Genomic DNA, 21,317 nt, shown 5'->3' with positions numbered 1-21,317 from the left:
CAAATTTTATTGTATTTAAATTAATAAAATTCACGCACGCTTTCCTTGTCTGATTGTTTTCTCCCTGTTCTTACCGGTTGACCAAAAACACCTTCGTGCGTCTACGAGAGTCTCACGCCCAAGAATCCCTGCGTCCATACGTGCTATCCTTTCAACTGAACACCTGAAAACACAAAGACAAAGGGCGCCCTAGAGGTCGTTTGCACTCCAACGCTCAAGTTAATCATAGGGCTAGGAAACACCAAAATTGTTTCACATAAGACTGTAACTGTGTGTGTGTTAAGCGGCGCAAATGAATAGCGTACCTTACTAAGTTTGTTACTTCCCTTTATATAGCCTAGGGTTTCCACTGTTTCCTTTACCCAAAATAGGCTTCCTTAGGGGGTGGGCCCCAGCGTCGCAGTTACCCACTCTTAGGATAACCTAGCGCGTGGGGTTCCCTAACTAGAGTGCAACCTCTGACGGGATGACCACCTGGATGCCTCCTCGTGCACCTGATCTTTGGGGTCACCCCTCTTGGGAGCGCCCTAGTTGTTCACATGCCATGCATGCAACTCACCCCTGGAACGTGACCTTCACATGTCGTATCTTTTCCAGTGGCTCTATACTTGTGTTACGCCTGAACGCGTCATCCACTTCACACGCATGGACCCTCATGACCTAGGCTTCTCCCTAACTGATAACTGGGGTGTGTTGTCTGGGGTCCACCTTTTACGGCCCAGCTCTACTATTTGAGTCACAGATGTCCGATCTCTCACCGTCTTGCCGAGAACACATCAACACATTCTAGTGATCGACACCTGACCACTCCTTGACACCTTGGTTCACGTGCCTTACAAGGCACTGGCCCACGCCGCTTGTGGGCCCATCATTACTAGTGGTCAAACGACGCCCGAGGAGTGTTCGGTACATAAGCCCCCCAGTCTCGAGCTGACTTGTTCAGCGAAGAGACTAAGTCCTCGCCCGGGCGACCTGCGTTCCAACAGTGCCTCTAACGATCTCTTTGAACTTTAGGTAGCACGCTTGCCCATCTTATCCACCGCGCATAAGTAGCGGGGGTTTGCACACTAACCTGAACTGAACTCACCCTTGCTCAGAACCAGGGGAGGATTTAACTATAACTACGCTGCTCAACCTTGGCGTTCTCACTTGGGGGGGCGGTGTTCTCTACGAACCTGCCCTTTTCTTTCTCGAGACTTCTAACCCAAGGAATAGCCTGTGACTGACCTCTTAAAGAGGATTTCACCGACGAACCATTTATGTTACCGCTAACGTTCTCACTCGAAGGGAAGGTGTCCTCTGCGAACCTACCTCCTCCGCATTCGAGATCCTCTAACGCAAGGGAATGGCTCGTATCTGACCTCGTCCTCGCTCAAAGGCGAGGGAGGATTTCTCTGGTGAACCATACTTCTCCATTCTTGGTGTTCTCACTCGAGAGGGAGGTGTTCTCTACGAACCTACCTTTCCAACACTCGAGGCTTCTAACCAAGTGAACGGTTTGCAACTGACCTCATCTTCGCTCAAAGGCGAGGAGGATTTAACTGGTGAACTATTTCGTTGAACCTTAGCGTTCTCACTCGAGGGGGAGGTGTTTTCTACGAAACTACCTTTCCCGTTCACGAGACTTCTAACACAAGGTGAAAAAGTTCTTAACTGACCTCATCTTCGCTCAAAGGCGAGGAGGATTTAATTGGTGAACTATTTCGTTCAACCTTGGCGTTCTCACTCAAGAGGGAGGTGTTCTCTATGAACCTACCTTTCCATTCTCGAGAACTCTAACGCAAGGGAAACAAGTTCTTACTGACCACAGCTTCGCTCAAGGGCGAGGAGGATTTAACTAGTGAACTATTTCATTCAACCTTGGCGTTCTCACTCGAGGGTAGAGGTGTGCTCTACGAACCTACCTTTCCACTTTCGAGACCTCTAACGCAAAGGCAACAAGTTCTTATTGCCCTCAGCTTCGCTCAAGGGCGAGAAGGATTTAACTGATGAACTATTTCATTCAACCTTGGCGTTCTCACTCGAAGGGGGAGGCGTTCTCTACGAACCTGCCTTTCCACTCACGAGACCTTTAACGCAAGGAAAACAAGTTCTTAACTACATTGTACAAAACTCGAGAAAACATTTCAAATCGAAATTTATTGGGTGACCTCATTAAAAAACCCTTATAAGGGAAAAAGAGCGTCCCCTAATGCAATGTACAACGTTTTTACTTAACTGAAATAAAACTTGAAGTTGACCGCATTCCATGTGTGAGGAACCACACCTCCATCCAGCGTCTCAAGTCTATATGCTTTGTCCCTAAGGACCTCTGTCATTCTGAAAGGACCAGCCCACCTGGGGAATAGCTGACATGTGACCACCCAGGGTCGCCCTCTCCGGCACCTAGTATCTTTCCTCAGGCCCTTGCCATACTTTGCTCACAAAGCATATGAGTTTGTGAAACTGGTCCTGTTCTTGAACAAGGACTGAACTGATCGTGTGATCGATCACCGCTAAATACAAGCTAAGTGGCGTGCTTGGCTGCGGTTTGCATAGGACTGGAGGGTTGGCTACGTACTCCTTCAGCCTGATGAACGCCTCTTTACACTCTTGGTAAGGGAGGTCGCCCTCTCCTCCGGCTGACGCAAATCCAGACAGGACAGCCATGCGCCTCGTCAGTGCGCACCTTTCTGGGTTCACTTCCATACCACGCTTGGTGAGCAAGAGACCCAGAAACTTCCCTGCTTCTATTTCGAACACACGCTTCTTGGGGTCCAGTTTCAGCCAGTACTTAGCTATCGTCGCAAATAGCTCTTCTAAGTCAGCTAGGTGTCGTTCCTTTTCCCTCTAGTGGACAGGTCGAACCTTGACACTTCGATCCTACGCCATTTGGTCGAGCGTGCTGCCAAAGTTTTTCCTCCAATCTCTCTTTCCCCTGCATCGCCAACCGGCTCAGGTCGACTCTCCCGGGCGATCTTTGTGCGGGAGATCTCTGCTTCAGCCCGGGCGATTTTGACGTTATTGATCTCGGGCTGGGTGACCTCCTCTGAGTGTGGTGGGTGCACAGTGACCATGAATACCCCTCTCTTCGTTTTGAGGTTGTTCTCATAACACCTCTTGGCCTCCTTCTAATATGACTTGATGGTAATCACCCTTCCCACCAAGTTAGGAAGCTTAATCTTCATGTGCCTCGTCAACGGCACCGCCCCCAGCCTATTCAGCGTAGGTCTACCTAACAACATATTATAAGCGGAGGAGGCATTGACGACGAGATACCTGATGTTCTCCGTATGGGACGCGGTACCATCCATGAAGGTGGTCCTCAGCTCTAAGTGTCCACACACCTCCACCTGGTCTCCCGCGAAACCGAACAGCCATCCAGTATAGGGCCTTAGCATGTCAGGAGACAATTGCAGCTTATTGAAAGTCGTCCAGAACATTATGTCTGTCGAGCTTCCTTGATCCACTAATACACGGTGCACCTTCCTTCCTGCGGTTACTACTGAGATTACCACCGGGTCGTTGTCATGGGGAACAACGTCTTGGAGGTCGGCCTTAGTGAAGACAAGGTCGACATCGAAAGCATCGTTGGCCCTTTGTGCTTCTACCGACATCACCGCCCGTGCGTACCTCTTCCGCTGAGAAGCGGTGCAACCTCCTCCCGAGAAACCTCCCGCGATGGTGTGAATCTCACCATTCACGGGGACTTCATGCCCCAGGCCACCCCTTGTCACCGCCACGTCCTCGACACCCTGCTTTTCCTGAAAGTAATCCCTTAGGAAACCGTTCTTCATCAACTCATCTAGCTGGTGCCACAGTGCCAAACAATTACGTATGGGGTGGTCGAATGCTTGGTGGAACTCACACCAAACGTTCTTGTTGGGCCCGAGCTTCTTGTTGGTCTTGGGGGGTACCTTCAGCCTCTCCGCTATGTTGGGGATAGCGATGAGGTCCTTCAGCTCTACCACGAAGTCGTGCCATGGTGGCACGTTCTCCCTCTCACGCCCCCTGGTTTGAGGCTTTTTTGGTTGATAGAGTTGCTGCTTCGCAGGGGTCTTCTTCTCTGTCGTTGCCTCATGCACCCTTAGGGGTGGAGGTCGACCTGATGCACGCGGGCGCATGGGAACCACACACGTGCGCTTCTCGTTAACTTCCCCTTCCGCCGCAATATGAGCCACCGCGCGACACCTTATCTCGTCGAAGGTCTTAGGATGGTTTCTGATAAGCGATTCACTGAAGGGGCCTAGCACAATGCCCTTTCTGAACGTGTGGACCATCATCGTTTCGTCCTTGAGGTTCAACCTCACCACCTGTGCTCCGAAACGGTGAAGGAACTCCTTCATGGACTCCTCCTGATACTGTCTTATGTCAAATAGATCATAAGAGATGGGTGGGGGGGGCCCGATTCGCGATGTACTGTGCTCTAAACAGCTTGGTGAGTTGTGGGAACAACGTTGCGTGGCCATCAAGGAGGCTGATGAACCAATCCATCGTTATTCCCACCAGAGTCCTCAAGAACAGTTTGCATCTCACCGCGTCGGAGCCCCCAACCAACATCATTTGCATATGGAAAGCCGTGAGATGGGCCTCCGGGTCCTCTGTACCAGTGAAGGCAACTTTGGGCCCTATGAACGTGGTCGGTATCACGACATCCATGATTTCTTGCAAGAACGGCATCGAAAACTCCCTAGGTGGCGTCGTAGGCTCTTGATCTCCTTCCTCACGTCCGCCTGCCTAGGTTTGCAGATCCCTGCGCAATTCCTCATTCAAAAGGAGCAGTTCTTCGTTCGTTGCCCACGACGCCGCCAAATCAGCCTGGATGCGTTCTTGGTATGCTCTTGACACAGCCACTTCTTCTTGAAGGGTTTGCATCGTTTCCATAACCTATTGCAGGGTGAGGCTTTCGCCTCCAATTGGTGCAACAGGTCCTTGCCTCGTACTTCTCATCTTCTCGATCTTTCTAGTCCTTACTGGTGGGACAATGTTTTGTATCGTGCCCCACGGTGGGCGCCAAATGTTCCTATCGGTTGACCAAAAACACCTTTGTCTACGAGAGTCTCACGCCTAAGAATCCTTGCGTCCAGACCTGGTACCTTTTCGACTGAACACCTAAAAACACAAAGACAAAGGGCGCCGTAGAGGTCGTTTGCACTCCGACGCTCAAGTCAATCTTAGGGCTAGGAAACACCAAAATTGTTTCACGTAAGACTATAACTGTGTGTGTTAAGCGGCGCAAATGAATAGCGTACCTTACTAAGTTTGTTACTTCCTTTTATATAGCCTAAGGTTTCCACTGTTTCCGTTACCCAAAATAGGCTTCCTGAGGGGGTGGGCCCCAGCGTCGCAGTTACCCACTCTTAGGATAACCTAGCGTGTGGGGTTCCCTAACTGGAATGCAACCTCTGACGGGATGACCACCTGGATGCCTCCTCGTGCACCTGATCTTTGGGGTCACCCCTCTTGGGAGCGCCCTAGTTGTTCACGTGCCATGCATGCAGCTCACCCCTAGAACGTGACCTTCACAAGTCGTATCTTTTCCAGTGGTTTTATACTTGTGTTACGCGTGAACGCGTCATCCACTTCACACGCATGGACCCTCGTGACCTAGGATTCTCCCTAACTGATAACTGGGGTGTGTTGTCTGGGGTCCACCTTTTACGACCTAGCTCTACTGTTTGAGTCACTGATGTCTGATCTCTCACCGTCCTCACTATACGGCCGAGAACACATCAACACATCCTGGTGATCGACGCCTGACCACTCCTCGGAACCTTGGTTCACGTGCCTTACAAGGCACTTGCCCACGTCGCTCGTGGGCCCATCATTATTAGTGGTCAAACGACGTCCGAGGGCTGGTCGGTACACTCCCTAATGAGGGTTTTCGGCTAGACAAGTTTTAACGAAGCGTTTCTCTTCAAATTATTTTGTAAATCTTTGCATTCATTGACAAGCAGTTCAGTCGAGGAAGCCCTAACCGGCATATCCTGCCAATACCCCAAAGACACGGTTTGGTCTGGATGAAACGTTAACCGGCATACCTTGTCGACACCCCAAGGACACGGTTCGGTCTGGATGAATACCTAACCGGCATACCCTACCGACGCCCGAAAGACACGGTTCAGTCTGGATGAAGCCTTAACTGGCACACCCTGTCGACACCCCAAGGACACGGTTCGGTCTGGATGAAGCCCTAATTGGCATACCCTGTTGGAACCTAAAAACTTGGTGCGGTCTGGATGAAGCCTTAACCAACATACCCTGCCGACACCAACTTGGTGCAGTCTGGATGAAGCCTTAACTGGCATACCCTGCCGACACCATAAAAACATGGAGCGGTCTAGATGAAGCCTTAACTAACATACCCTGTCGATACCCCAAAGATGGTGCGGTCTGGATGAAGCCTTAACCGACATTCTCTGTCGACACCTTAAAACACATTCAATTTCTATGTTCAATTAAGTTATTCCGACTGACTACTTAACTTGTTAATTCAATTAAGGTAGTCCGACTAATTATTTAACTTGTGCAATTTCATTATTCAATTAAAATATCGCATAAGAGCAAATGACCATTTCATTGATAAAAGGAAAGGAGGAGGTCACACCCTGGCCTCAAGGGAAAAAACATAGAGCGAAAAGACTTCATCTTCATCTTCGTCTTCAACATCCTCGGTCGGTGTAGGTTCAATCGCGCTCCTCAAGGCCCTACTCTCCTCTCTTGGCAAGATTCGACCCTCGTACACTTTCATTTTGGGGTCGAAGTCATCCGACAATGGTGGATCATTGTAGAGGACGTGGGCCTGGTGCACGGCCTGGAAAAAACTCTGGTTGATTAACTCCAGAGTATCTTCGAAGTTCTTATCCAGCTCTGCCTCCACTTTCTCTTTCTCCCCCTTCAGCTCAGAGTTCTCGACCTGCAGTATCGAGTTCTTGTTGCCTTCCTCCTCAACAACCTTCCTTAGCCGGGCAATTTCAACCGAGCTCTCCTCCACTCATCGCTCGAGCTTCGCCACCCGGCCCTGAGCAATCTCTCGCTCAGCAGCCTCCCGAGGGGGCGTATTCAGTGTTAGCAACTAGAGATTTCTTCAGGTTCCCCGAAGCCTTAACCAGCTCATGCTTGAGCCAATAGATCTCCTCTGCATGGTTGACCTGATCCTCGGTGCCCAGGCGGGCCAAAACCAACGCACGACACATCATCTCGATGTTTCCGCAAAGAAAATCATCCAAGGGGACGGCCCGAATGAGCTCCCTCGTCGGAGCCGTCAAACCAATTTGCACCCCCTTTGCAAATTATAAGTCAACCCCCGACACCGACAGGGGTGACATTGAAACCTCCATGGATGTCCCGGCACCAGGAGGTGGGATTGGCCTATTGAGCTCATACGTTTATCGATGGTGAACGAGGAGGAGGATGCGTTGGCATCGTACCGTCAGGTGAAGACTAAGTATCTGACCGAGACTAGAGAAAACTAGCATACCCTTAAAGGCCGCCCAGCATTGCATTTCGGTATACACACCAACTAGCTTCTGCGTGGGAAGCTTCCTTGGGAGCTTGGCGAAGAGAGAAAGAATCTCTCGCTCCTCGGCACTCACGACCGGACGAGGCCACTCCTTAAACTTTTGAGGTTTCCTAGTCCAAAACATAGGAAACCTCGACCGGTCAACTTCATCGAAAAAAGATGGCGTACCCTCTAGTCATATGATAATTTTGAAGAATTTCTCCTTTATGTTTTTATAAGAGGTCGTGAAGGCATTAAACAAAACATTACCTGTCCGACTGATCAATAAATGCCACAGAACAGGCTCGGCCGGGTGAGAAGTATAATAGCTTAGAAATCATGAAGGGGTAGGATGAAGGCGAAGGACATCACATATCATGCGGAAGGCCTGAATGGACGCCCAGGTGTTTGGATGCAACTGTGTGGGAGAAACATCGAGCGCCTGAAGGACGCCCGAGGTAAAGTCATCAAAAGGTCAAGAAATATGTAGATCCAAGAAAAAACAGGAGTACATATGGAAGAAAGATGGCTCGGCAGAAGAAGACCGACCCATACTTGTAGTCTTAGTCGGGAGGCAAGGCTCGATAAAGAAGAAGCTAGGATGAGGCAAGGCTCGGCAGATCTGACTTCAAGATCGGGACCTTGTCTAAAAACTGGGCAACAAAGGTCTCGATCGTGAAAACAGAGGTGATCCTAGTTACCTTAGGATCCACCCAATCAAGCTTTGAGGGGGAGATGACTTACTCAGGGGAGCCCAACCGGTCGACAACACTACCCAGGTTGTCCCCCCAAATCGTATCCTCCACAGGATGCACCGTCTAAAGGGCACCAACCGTGATAGGTTCGCTTGTGGAAGAGTTGGAATCGGAAGATGAAGACACAGAAGACGAAGACGAAGATGACGGATTCACAGGACGAGGGAAGGGGCAGCTGAAGAATAGGAGGTAGGACGAGGCAATGAAGAAATGACTAACCTTGTGAAAGACGAAAAATAGCAACGCAGGAGGACGAGAGGTACTCGGATCTCAGAGCAATTATCAGAATAGTGGTGCATTACCTCGGCACTATTGGGACCACTATTTATAGCCTTCGAGGGTCTTGGGAGACCTTGGGAGACGAAGCATAGCAACGATCTCAACCGTTAGATCTCTTTAATCCAACGGTCTTCGCTATTTCGCACGCGACAAACCCCTCATCAATGTGGGTCATGTCACATCTGCAGGTCCCGCCTGGTTCACGTCAGGCCTCGAGAACCCCAATCATCACGCAAAACCCAGCAAACTGACCAATATACTTCTTTTCAAGACTCTTCGGATTAATCATTCTCGAGCCTGGGGGGCAAGTATATTATCGGTATGGGTCGCATGAGTGCTCCCATGACTCGGTCCCCGTCACTGAACTGACCGATATCATGGTCCCATGACTCAATCTCCATCACTGGGCCGACCGATATCATGGTCCCACGACTCGGTCCCCATCACTGGATCGACTGATATCATGGTCTGATGCAATGGGTCGACCGACACCAAGCGCAATTATGCACTTAAGCAAGGTCAACAAAGCTAACCTGCGATCAGGAGCTAATTAACGCAGCCCTAAACGCGGTCCAACTCCCTAATCTGACCTAATGAGTAAGGCTTGCTAAGGTAATATAAATAGCACAGATTCCTAGAATTAGATAGGTCATTATTTATAGTACTCTGACAACCGAGTGTCAAACCCCTTTCTTGACTTGAGCGTCGGAGTGTCTTCTGCAGATACCATTTGAGTCGGTGCTACGAGGAGACTGAGAGGTGCGACGAGTAGGAAGGAGAGAGAAGCCTGTAAGGAGAAAGATTGAAGCCTAGACCGACCAACCGATAGGAGAGTGATACCAATAGTTCTCTGGGTCCCGACCCCGTTCGAGATCCAGATTAATTTTTTGTTGTTGATTCAGATCACTCTTATTTCTTATTCAGATAAATTAACTTCTTTGTTTCTAATGTTAAATAAATTTGGTAGTCGACATTGTTTGAAAAATTAAGCAAAAAATAACTAACAACATCATAAAAATAACTCAAATTATTTCTTAGCCTAAATAATTTCGACAGCACTGAAAGCAATATTTGTTGACGTTAACCAAAAAAGTTATGAATATTAATTAATTGAAGAGATCTTAATGAACTTTAAGTGAAAAATAATATCAGCAATCATCAACATTAATATTTTTGAATTATTAATAATTGTATAGTATTTTAATATTTTTTTTTAATTTGGTAGTAATTGAAATATTTAGTTAATACAATAAAAGTTAAAATCTAATAAATTTGAATTGTTCTATCAAATAAAATATTTAAAGAATGAAACAATTTGAAATGAGATAAATTCAATCTCAATTTGAATGAATTTCATTATTGATGAAACTCTGAGAGATAGAGCACCCACTGAATTAGTCCAACTATCAGGAGCATGACACAAAATTCAGGACTAGGTGATGGAGATAAAAAAAGAAGAGGATTTCACTAATGGAGGAAGAGGCCATCCACCCAAGCATTTAAAGTTCTTCCTTCTAGTCTTCTCAAAAATAAAGAAGAAATTAAATAAAGAGAGGACCAAGCCTAAAAGAAGACTACGAGCATTCAAGAATGGGCTCCAATTAATATCTCTCTTTGTAGTTTCTTTTGTATAAAATGTAAAACATATAGAGTAGTGTTTAGGAAGATGCTAAAGAGGGAAACCTAAAAGATACCTCCTTTGTATAGCACCTTTAGGCACTAGTTTTAGGAAAGATCTAGAAAGGTGTCTCTTCACACTCCTTTAGGCACTAGAATAGGAAGAGTTAGAAGGTAACCTTTCAAAGCTTCTCTTGTAAGCTTCTCTTATACTTGTGACCAGTCCTCCTCATTATAAAAGGAAGGCTTAGGTCTTTGAAATAATAAGATTGATTTTGAGAGTAAAGAACCTCTACCAAGTTGGTGAGTGAGTGAGAGAGACTTGTGTCTTCTTCTCTTCTAGTCTTATCTTGAGTGAATTCTTGGACTCTCAAGTGGCGGCAACAACACTCATCTTGAAGCCAACCATCCTTCAAGTGGCGTGCACATTCCAAGAACTTCATCCACATAAGTCCATTTTCCCCTTCACTTTCCAAATTACCCATTTTTGTTCTACTTGTTTGTTTTCACTTTCAATCGGTGCAATCTCTTCCTTATGATCTCCTCTTTCATTTGTTGCACTTATATTCAATTTTAATCGGTGCAAATTGGTTGTTCTTGTTGTTTTGGTCACGACCTCCATGGATATAAATGCTATATGTTGTGTTCTTGAGTTTCTATCTATGGGTTTGTTGTTCAAAATGGGTTTCTATGTGAGTTTGGCTTGGTTCTTGTGATTTGGTGAGTTCTTGAATGTTTAAGAACATTGATCCAATTCTTAAAAAGTGCCTAATCATATTCCAACTCTTGTTGAATCCATAACATGTTCATATCATATCTCTATCATGTTCTTGGGATCATATCATTAGGTCAGGATTAGTCCACAGCCAGTGCATGAGAGGAAAACCAGGAGCAGAGCCCACATGATTGAGTTGAGCCCCAGCCAGTTTCTTTGTTTTTTAATTTCAGTAGAATAAGGTGTACTTAGTATAAAGTGGGCTTGAGTCAAACCCAACTCTCCCTACCTTCTAGAAACCTTGACCGCCCCTTTTCTCACTCTTTTTACCCCTAATTTTTAGAAGTTTTCCTATCTTGGGCGGCACCCTACGTTTAACCTAGTTTCTAGAAGGCTTCTTTCCTTTTCCGCCCCTCCTCTCTCTCTTGTCCATCAAGGCACCCTCTCCTATAAATAGGGTGTCTTCCCTCATGTATTTTGAACTTGAATTTTGAATAGAAAAAAAACTATGTCTAAGTGTTTAGTGAGTCTTAAGTGCTCTCATATTTTGGGTCTTATCTTGAGAGTAGTGCACTTCAAGTGGCGGCTCTTCACCGCTCATCTTGGAAGCTCCCATCCTTCCAAGTGGCGTGAACCATCTTCCACTCCATAAGCTTTCTCTCATCTTTCTCTTTCGTTTTTCTTCCATTACGCCTTCCATAATTCCATTTCATTGTGTTATTGTTTTCTTCCTTTACTATTCAGCCATAATACGTATCCATTGTTTCCTTTATGCTTTATTCCATTTCGCAACATCATCATCATCATCACCCTATAATTGTGTTTGTCTCTTTTCCTCTCTAGCAAAGAACCTTCACACTTACTTAACCACTTGGTTAAGTTGTGTCCAATGACAATCTTCTTTGAGTTTATCACCATATTTGCTAATTCAAAACCAAAAACAAAGTGCAACCTCTAAAATGTGCAATCCTAATATTAACTTACGTCAATTATCTTAAAAAAGATGAAGTTTCCTATTCGAACACAAACACAATATTATACTACATAATATAAGGGATAAAAAATTTAAAATGGAAAATTATAATGATATATAAGAACAAAATAAATCATCAATAAATTTAATTTTAAAAGATCTTGCAAGAAGTCAAAGGAATTGTATGAAAGGTTTATATTCCCGCCTGTTGACCAAAGCGTCTTCGTGCGTCTCTGTTAACCTCGCGTCCAAGAACCCTCTCCTCCCACGATCCCTTCCAAGATTGGAAACACCTGAAAACAGAGAAACAAAGGGCGCCCTCGCGGCTGTTTACACTCCGACGGTCAAGTCAGTTTCTTGGGCAATGAACACCAAAATCTTACTCTGAGATCATTGTGTGTGTTCTTACTCTCTCTGTTCTTCTCTCAGAAATGCGTAAATTGCAGTCATGAAAGCGTAATGTGTTCTGTCAAACGTAAAGCGTACCTGATTATATCTGTTGTCACACTTATATACCTTTCAGTGTTCTTGCCCTTCTGTTTAGTTGTGACTTAAGCATTCTATAAGCGCGTCTTAGCGACACTAACACCCAGACTTAGGGCCATCCAATGTGTAAGACTCCTCTACCGAAGTGTTACTGGCACGGGATGACTGCTTGGATGCCAACTCATGCATCCAATCTCTAAGTCATCCGCCCTGGGAGTTCCCTGCCTTACTCACGGGCCATGCATGCAGATCACCCTTGGGACGTGATCCTCACGAGTCATCTCTGTCCCAGTGACTCTTTAACGGTGGTGCGTACTATCGCATCCCTACACCCCATGCATGGGTTCCTTGTGATTTGTGCCTCTCCCTTCTGGTAACCGGGGTGTGGCTTGAAAACCACCTTGTTTATCCATCTTTACTGTTGAGGTGTCGAGGCCCAAGGACTCCACGCCCTACTGGTGTCGCCCCCTCCTCGGCCACTCTTACCCGTGAGCCTAAAGAGACTCCTTCCTGTCCTGCTGAACTTTCCAGTGGACCTCACCTTCGAGATCCCACCATGTTGACTTTGGTCAACGTCCGAGACTGAGGACCGGTCGATACAGTTTATATATGGTAGACTAGCAGGTTCCGAAATTGTGTGAAAGGTTTATATATGGTTGACTAGAAAGTTCTGAAATTGTATGATAGGTTTATATATGATAGATTATTATAACTAAGATCCAATCGAATAAATACAAAGCTCCTTCTAGAAAGAAATAGAATCTCGCCAACAAGAGAATTATGACTAACACTAATTAAGGTCATTATTGGACCAGTAATTTTGTTACATTGAAAGAACAAATTCGTCAAGTTCTATTGAACCAATGAGTAAATAATGAGAGATATAATTTCTTTAATTTTGTCAATTTTCCCATATCTGTTGGAATCGTACCATCAAGTTTGTTTGAATCAAGATAAAAAAAAGTGTTCAAAGTCTTCAAATGACAAAGTATAGATGGGATTGAACCTAGTAGAAAATTAAGATGAGAAATAATATATGCAACTTTGTGAAGTTAGCAAGTTGTAGTGGTATTGAGCCTGCAACTTGGCGAACCATGAAAAAAGATGGGTTAAATTCTCCTATTGGGAGAATTTAGAAGGAATAATAATTAATAAGTGAACTTTAAGTTTAATTCAACCTCATAAAACTGTGGGATTGTATATTATGGGCGGTCCGATAACAGTTCGATAGCGGGTGGTCTGATAAGTCCAACAAACAATCGGTAGGATATGTTCGAAAATAACTCTGATACCATATTAAGAATTGGACTTTAAGTCTAACTCAAACTCATAAAACAGACTTATAAGATGAGTTTTGCACCCACTTATATACTATGAAATATCTTAATCTCTAGTCGATGTGGGATCTCCAACAGAAGTAAAAAGAATTGCCAAGTTTTGAAAGTGGGTGAAGCAACAACTTACCATGGAGACTATTGTTGGAAAAGGGTGTGTAGAGTGGATAGGGTGAGAAATCTTACTATATACATTTATAGCAGAATCAACTCTCCTCTTCAGATATTAAATTACTCAATCAATATTTAAAATTAATTATAAATATTTATAGTTTAAATTCAAATTATATTATGTATTCATATGTTTTAAATAATACAATTCAAAATTAGTCCTTTTTAAATAATAACCCTTTTTAATTTAACTTTAGTAAATCAAATTTAATACTTTACTATATAACATGAAAGTTAAAAAAAAATGGATGGACGACTTAATCCTGTGGGTTTTTTTTTTCTGTTTATTATCGTTATCTATTTGTGTGGTAAACGTTCAACACTAAATTTGATTGAGCTAATTTCCTTAGGAGTATTAAAACCAATAAAATGTTAAGATTTTATTATTTATTTCTATTTTATTTTCTAAGCATGCTTCAATGCTATTCTCAGAAGTTATTGAGTAGCAATCTCTTGCAACTGAGTTTGTTTCTTTTGAGCATGTATTTTGAATTTCTATAAATATTCCAATTGTTTGTGATTTATAAAAATCTTATTCAACTAGTCTCTATGTTTGCAATAATTTCACTTCTAGCTTGTGTACTTAAAAACATTTCATTTTAATATCATCATATATTTTTTAGTTATTACAATGAAGATTTAAAGTGCGTGATTAAAACAGGAGTTTTTAAAAAAAAAAATTAAAAAAAACAACTATAAGAACCAGCTCAGTAATTTAACCTAGAGAAAATTAGGATTTTTGACAAAACTGAAGTATTTTTTCCCTTATTACCAAAATGGAGTTACTTTTATTTCTTCCACAATGAAATTATTGTATCACGTTGAAGTTTTTCTCAACTTTAAAAAACAACCTTATTTTGATAATAAAGGACAAATGTGGTCTATTTTTGTAAAAAAAACATAAAATTAAGAGATTAGGGGCATGCATCTTACCCTTTTGGTTGGACATATCAGGCTATTTAAATCTGTCAGTGATTTCTAATAGAAAAATCACCAAAAAATATCCCATTTAGTACTTAAAAACAACTTGAGATTTCATAGTTACAATTATACTTTGCCTTCAATTGATTGTAAGGATTGTGAGCATTCTAATAGTGAAGACAAGTCTTAGTGACAAATATTTCCAAACAATGCACGCTGTAACATGCAGGTTCCAACCAGACAAAATCTTTATGATTGTTGAATGTTCAAAATTGATCACCAATTCAAAATTGCTTAATACATGTATAAAGTAGGAACCTCATTGTTTTTACCAAATAGTGAATTACTCTTATAAATGGCAATTTTTTCATAAATAAAGGTTAAGGTATTTCTGAGAAATCCAGCAAAACAGTGAGTAATTGGAACCAACAATCATGCCAAAACAACCTCTCTCAAATTCAACTCTGCAGTTCCTTTTTTATCAGAAAGGGGCAAACTTCAAATCTAAATACAATGGAAACGAAAAAACAAAAAATTATATATTCAAATGTAAAAGTTACATTACAGAAATTAGATATAAAGTTGAAATGAAATTAACGAAAAATTAGATATGCAACTTACATTTAAAAGAATGTCCTTAACAGAAAGACTTCAAACATTTCCATAGAACTTTTATTAGTTAACAAAAACAAAGGGACACAAGCAAAAGTAGTATTTGGATTACCAGAGACCAAAATGCAATGAAACTGCAACATAATTCCAAAATAATATTTCAAAAACGAATCCCTCCAAATGATAAGAAAGCATAAAAAAAAGTTTGTCAGTAGTTCTTACAACTTATGAATCATTTATCTGACAAAAAAATCAAGTATTATCTCATAATCTGCTGATAAAAACATACAAGCAAGCTGGCTTTTCAGGAGAAACGGTGCCTGGTGTCACAGAACCACCATCAAAATGTTAGCAATAATAGCAACACAAAGTAGTAGGGCTGTGCAAGAATTATTAAACAGGAGTCCATTTATAGGTGAAAAATTACATAAGCAAATAAAATACATGTCTTATTGACTCATTCAGTCAGAAAACAGGAATTCAAACTATCGTGTGATTTTACTAAATTTTCTTAACAATTATTATACACTGCCACCAATCAGCATATGCTCTATCAGTCATGAATGCTACATTTCTAAAACTACAACAATTACATTCAGGGAAAAAAAAAGAATAAAAGAGAATATGATGTATCTGGTTTTCTTGGCATTAATCTCCACCAACAACAAAACTTCCTCAATGCAGGCAGGAAACAAGGTTCCTACTTCCTCCTAATATGGCATCATCCTTGACACATGAAACACGGTGATCGCACAACGAAAGAAAAAAGCTAAGGAACAATCACAAGAATCATAATGAACAAGAATTCAAAGACATTATCACATGGCCAAAAGAATCAGTCACTCAACAGCTTTCTTCCCACCAGAGTAGTAATTCAGGTACCACCGCACAAATTTCTTCAAACCACTATGCAGATCTGTGGTTGGCTTATACCCGAGCTCCCTCTGAGCGTAGCTGATGTTGGCATGTGTAAACTGAACATCACCATTCCGTGGCAACTTCATTATGTTCCTCTTTGCCTTAATCTTCAGAAGCCTCTCCAAGATACCCACAAGATCACTAACCGGCACAGGCGAAGTATTACCCAAATTGAACACCCTCAACTGTGCAGGCCCCCTCTTCTTCCCCCCACTCCCTGTGCTTTTTTCTGCCGTATCCAGAGCCCCTAAACAACCCCTCACAATATCATCAATATAAGTAAAATCCCTTGCAACGGTGCCATGATTCGCAGCCTCAAATATAGGTATCACCTTCCCCTTCAAAATATCCCTAGTGAAGAAGAAGTAAGCCATATCAGGCCTACCCCAAGGGCCATAAACAGTGAAGAACCTCAAGCCAGTCAATGAAAGACCATAGATATGGTTATAAGTGTGAGCAATCTCCTCACCAGCCTTCTTAGTGGCAGCATACAAACTAGCAGGCTGATCAGTCCTATCCCTCTCAGAGAATGGAACCTTAGTGTTGAGTCCATAAACTGAGCTACTAGATGCCCACACAATAGCAGGTTGTGGATTCACACTCTTACAAACCTCGAGCAAATTCACAAAACCAGCAATGTTGCTATGCACATAAGAGCCAGGATTCTCCATGGCATACCTCACACCAGCCTGAGCAGCCAAGTGCATAACATGAGTGAAAGGAACAACCTCAAATAGCTTCCTCAAGAGTGCTTCATCATTGATATCACCTTCCACTATGTACACTCCAGTGCGCTCCAAAAGCAACTGGCGTGCACGTTTTAGTGAAGGGTCGTAATACTCATTGAAATTGTCAATTCCCAGAACCCCATCTCCGCGGCGTTTCAGCGCCGCAGAAACATGGGTGCCGACAAAGCCAGCGGCCCCGGTGACCAAAACGGCAAACCCATTTCGGGACCGGACCCGGGCAGAGGCTCGGACCCGTTTCTCCCAGACGGGTCCGCCCCAGTTGTAGGTCCTCAGTGACCTCCGCGAGAGGTCCGCCGGCACCGGCGACGATGCCGGCGACCGGAAAAAGAAGATCAAGATCGCGCCCAAAAACACGAAGGACCACACGGCGAGCTTCGCCAGCGAGGTGTGCCACCGCACGCGGTTAAAGTACGAGGCTTTCTCCATCTTGAACTTCCCTGGGGTCGAAGGGGCACTGTCTATGTGCGACATTTGCTTCAGTTGGGACTTTTGATCGGGAAAATCTAGGATTTTGAAAGGTGCCCACGATTTCTCTTCCTCGGATTCGACGAATTGCGAGGCCGATTTTGGTTTCTGGGATTGGGTTTGAGGTTCCCAAAATTGTTGGGTTTCTAGGGTTTTCTGGTAGCGTTATAACGGTGATGGTATGGTTTGGTTTGGCTGTGTTTGTTTCTGAGATGAGGAAAGTTATGGAGAGAACAGGAAAAAAATAAAAAGGAAGGTTTGGTGAGTTGTTTTTTTCTTTTCTTTTTAAAAACAAAAGGAAAAAAGAAATATTTGTATGTGCGAAATGGGAATCTTCTAGTTTCTTGGAGGAATGGGTTGGAGGTGATGCATCCCTTTTGGGTTTATAATTTACTCAGAAAAAAAAGTTTCAAGATTTAGAATAATGTTGAAATGCTTCTTCAAAGATAGAGAGAGGGGTAGGAAGATTTTGATGAAATGTAGAAGAAGATGGAGTAGGATTATGTGTTTGGGTGTTTAATTTTGAGTTAGTATTTCCTCCCTTTGTCTATGAAAGCACAAAAGGTGTTCATTGGAGAAATGCAATGCAAGTGGGTGGGTTGTAAAAGATGCAATATGCTAATTTGATTGGCTGGAGATCCTTGAATTTGGGGAGGTTTTAAAATAGATTTGTAGAGAGGCTCTTTGTTTGAGGATATTTTTGTGTGGAGGAAACTTCCTTTGGAGAAGGAGGGGTTTTAAGTGTGAAATTTATGAAGGGAACATAATAATAATGGGTTGTTTGTTGAATTGTGCAAATGCAATGGATGAGATCTTTAGAGGCTTTTTGCTATTAAAGGGAAGACGTGTGAGATTCGTGTGGATTTGAATTTTAATCTTTTTAATTCAAATATTTTAGAAAAAACCATTGGGATTAATGGGTTTAATTATAGACTTTAACACCGCAATTAATGATTTCTAAATTTAGAAAATCTCAATTTAAGTTGTTAGAGAGTCAAACCTAAAACTTCTTTTTACTAAGTTGGGCATGAAATCCTAATAAAATTTGTGTTGAATAAAATGGAGTAAGAGATAGTAAAACTTCTCCTAAATTTAGAATCGTTTTAACTCTATGTATACAATAGTTAGATTTACTAGAGCCGTTTTTGAGGAATAATATTATAACCACTTAATTTTGGTTTCAATTCATTTATTTGCACATTAATCACATGCATCCCTTGTAATCAAAGTAAAACATTGACCATTAAGTGTAGTATATGATCTTTGATATAACTTTTCCATGAAGACACTTCTTGATTTTTCCCTTTCCATCAAATTCAACTACACCAATGAATCACTTAAAAGGTTGAGTAATTTACCATCACCTAAATTTATTTAGACATATCTCTTCTTAGAAGTTGAAACTCATCTTAAAACATTTCCATTCAAGGCATGGAAAAGTCCAAATACAATTTGTTATACATTTCAATTCATACTTTTTCTCTCACATCCCATTTTTCTTACCATATACTTCATTTGTCGTAGCAAACTAGCTAAGGTTGAATTTTGAGGAATCCATTAGAATTAGTAATACCCTCATCACCTTTCTCTTTTATACATTGCTCCCTAAACACCATGTACTCCAAGATAAATTTTAACAAAATAATCACTTCACAATAAAAACAAAATACTACATTCAAAATCAAAATCAAATCTTCAAAGTTAACAACATACCCTATTTGGTAGACTTAAATATAAACAATTTTCAAAAAATTTATACTCTATTTAATGTCATTATTTCAAAAATGCCATTATTTTTATTCCTAATCATTATTCGTATCAAATATAAAGGAAAGTAATTCAGAAAACGTATATCTTTATGGTATGAAAACCAGAATACTTAACAAACTTAATAATTCATAAGAAAGTAACTAATTTTGCTTATAACTAAGGTGGTAAACGATCATGTTTTGATTATTTGTGTAAATACAAATTCAAGGAAACATATAACAGAGGTAATATATGAAATTGAAAGATAGTGGAAGCCATGTATGAGGTAGTAGTGATTAATTATTGTGTACTTGTTTTTGTGTGCTGGAGTGTTAAAGAGAGGTGGACCCAGAAGAAAAGAGAAGGCATTGAAAGAACAACTTGAAGTGTAAACAAACTTGAAAATGAAGGCAAAAGCATCTCCCAAGAATCCTTATGAAACAATTTATGTGAGGGCAGCAAAGTATCATGTGCAAAGGTACACGTAAGGACTACTGTAGAACAGCCACAGGATCAGGACAAGATTGCTTTGTTCACAAGGTCTTTAACACTAACATTCAAGAATAGAGTAATACTTAAGAAATCAAAATTGCTCTTCTTGTTGTAAATAAATATAATATAAACTAGGGAGAATATGTATTATTATATATACTAATTTTGAAACTAATTAAAATAAGAAAATGAAACTGTTTTATGTTGTTACTACAGGACATCAAAATCTTTATGCAAATACTTTGTTTTGGAAAAGTACTAGAAGGGATGGACTCATTGATGAAAGATTTGAATAACTTGTACAAAATTATATATTTTATTTTATTATCGTTGTTAAAGAAATCACTCCAAGTATTGAAGTGTTGCTTCTTTGTTGAAGAGCTGCAAATTCTCTCACATGCAACCAAATTTGAAAAGTTATAAAATAAACATGATTTTGAAGCTGAAATTTCAACCAATTTTTCTGAACATGATATTATATTCGTCACTATCAGAAGCCAACAAACAAGGCAGGAAAGAGTAGTGAAAACAGAACAAAAGGTGGTAGAAGTGTTGTACTCTTTTTAAATAGTTATTTTCTCTTTCTCTCTTTTTAGGTAAGGGACAAAAATTAATATCCCACATGAGCCAGTACCCCCTCCCATGTGCAACCTTCTATTATTAAATAATATTGAAAAAGATAGAAAAAAAATACTCTTCCATTATGGTTTTCTTTCTTCTAATTCACATATCATCATTTTCCATGAATTAACATAAGCTGTACTTAGTACATATTTTAATGTCAAAACAGACTGTACTGTAAAATATTTAGTACATTTTCGCATCCATTTTAGTGTTACAAAAAAATCTCAGGAGATTTGCAATAATCTATATATGCTTTTAGTACTTGGACAAGTGGATCAGAGCAAAGAACCTCGCCTTTAGATGTGCAATAATTTATATATTTTCCTAGTCTTTGGCATTTATAATGAGTGGCCAAAAATTCTTGCATTGGCCATGCCTGATGAACAATGAAGCCTATGGTGAATTTCATGTTACTTTCACAGATGAATTTGATTTGCAATTGCGATGAATATGAACTTTCTTTATTGTCAAAAAAATGAAAAACAAAAGTACATCATCCAGGACCAGGGCTTTCAAGTTGGTGGGGCAGTTGTAGATGGCCATTTGGTCCCCAAGGTCATGCTTGCACTGCTATTTGTTGCAGGCCACACAAGTTTTTCACATTTCTCTTTCTTACATGATGTAAAGGTCTAGATGAGAGAAATCCATGCCCTCTTGCAAGTAGTGAGCAGAAATTTACATATCCCCAACTAAGTACCAATAAGAAAAGTTGATAATCAAGTGCAAGCCACAACTATTATGAACAAAAGACTCGACCAGATGTGTCAAACTTTAATTGAAGAGAGCCTTTAACATTTTGTCAATCATTTAAAAATGTCTTGAACTCAAACATGCAATGACAGGCACATTTGCTAGCTAGACTCATTTCTGACCACATATTGTCTAGTGTGTTTGACTAAAATGATACACAATAAAGGGTGAGGTCCCATTCCAATAGATATGGAATCAAATGCAAAGATGCAATGTACACTACCACG

General features: G+C 41.7%; 2 protein-coding genes across 2 annotated transcripts; both read right to left on the bottom strand.

Moving 5' to 3' along the window:
- Positions 1-3,110: 3,110 nt before the first annotated feature.
- Positions 3,111-4,325, bottom strand: LOC137817111 (uncharacterized). Its single transcript, XM_068620342.1, has one exon. It carries the CDS (start codon positions 4,323-4,325, stop codon positions 3,111-3,113), a length of 1,215 nt encoding a protein of 404 aa, XP_068476443.1.
- An 11,408-nt stretch (positions 4,326-15,733) lies between these two features.
- Positions 15,734-18,278, bottom strand: LOC137818453 (UDP-glucuronate 4-epimerase 3). Its single transcript, XM_068621900.1, has one exon. The coding sequence runs from the start codon at positions 17,479-17,481 to the stop codon at positions 16,183-16,185; it is 1,299 nt and encodes a 432-aa protein (XP_068478001.1). The 5' UTR covers positions 17,482-18,278; the 3' UTR covers positions 15,734-16,182.
- Between the last annotated feature and the right edge of the window lie 3,039 nt (positions 18,279-21,317).

Source organism: Phaseolus vulgaris, chromosome 10 (genome assembly GCF_000499845.2).
Source record: "Phaseolus vulgaris cultivar G19833 chromosome 10, P. vulgaris v2.0, whole genome shotgun sequence".
Classification (NCBI taxonomy): Eukaryota; Viridiplantae; Streptophyta; class Magnoliopsida; order Fabales; family Fabaceae; genus Phaseolus; species Phaseolus vulgaris.
The sequence above is the reverse complement of the archived record's forward strand: the minus strand, read 5'-3'. Positions and strand labels throughout refer to the sequence as shown.

Coding starts and splice junctions, on each gene's coding strand:
- LOC137817111 (XM_068620342.1), bottom strand. CDS start 4,325: ATGAAGGAGTTCCTTCACCGTTTCGGAGCACAGGTGGTGAGGTTGAAC.
- LOC137818453 (XM_068621900.1), bottom strand. CDS start 17,481: ATGTCGCACATAGACAGTGCCCCTTCGACCCCAGGGAAGTTCAAGATG.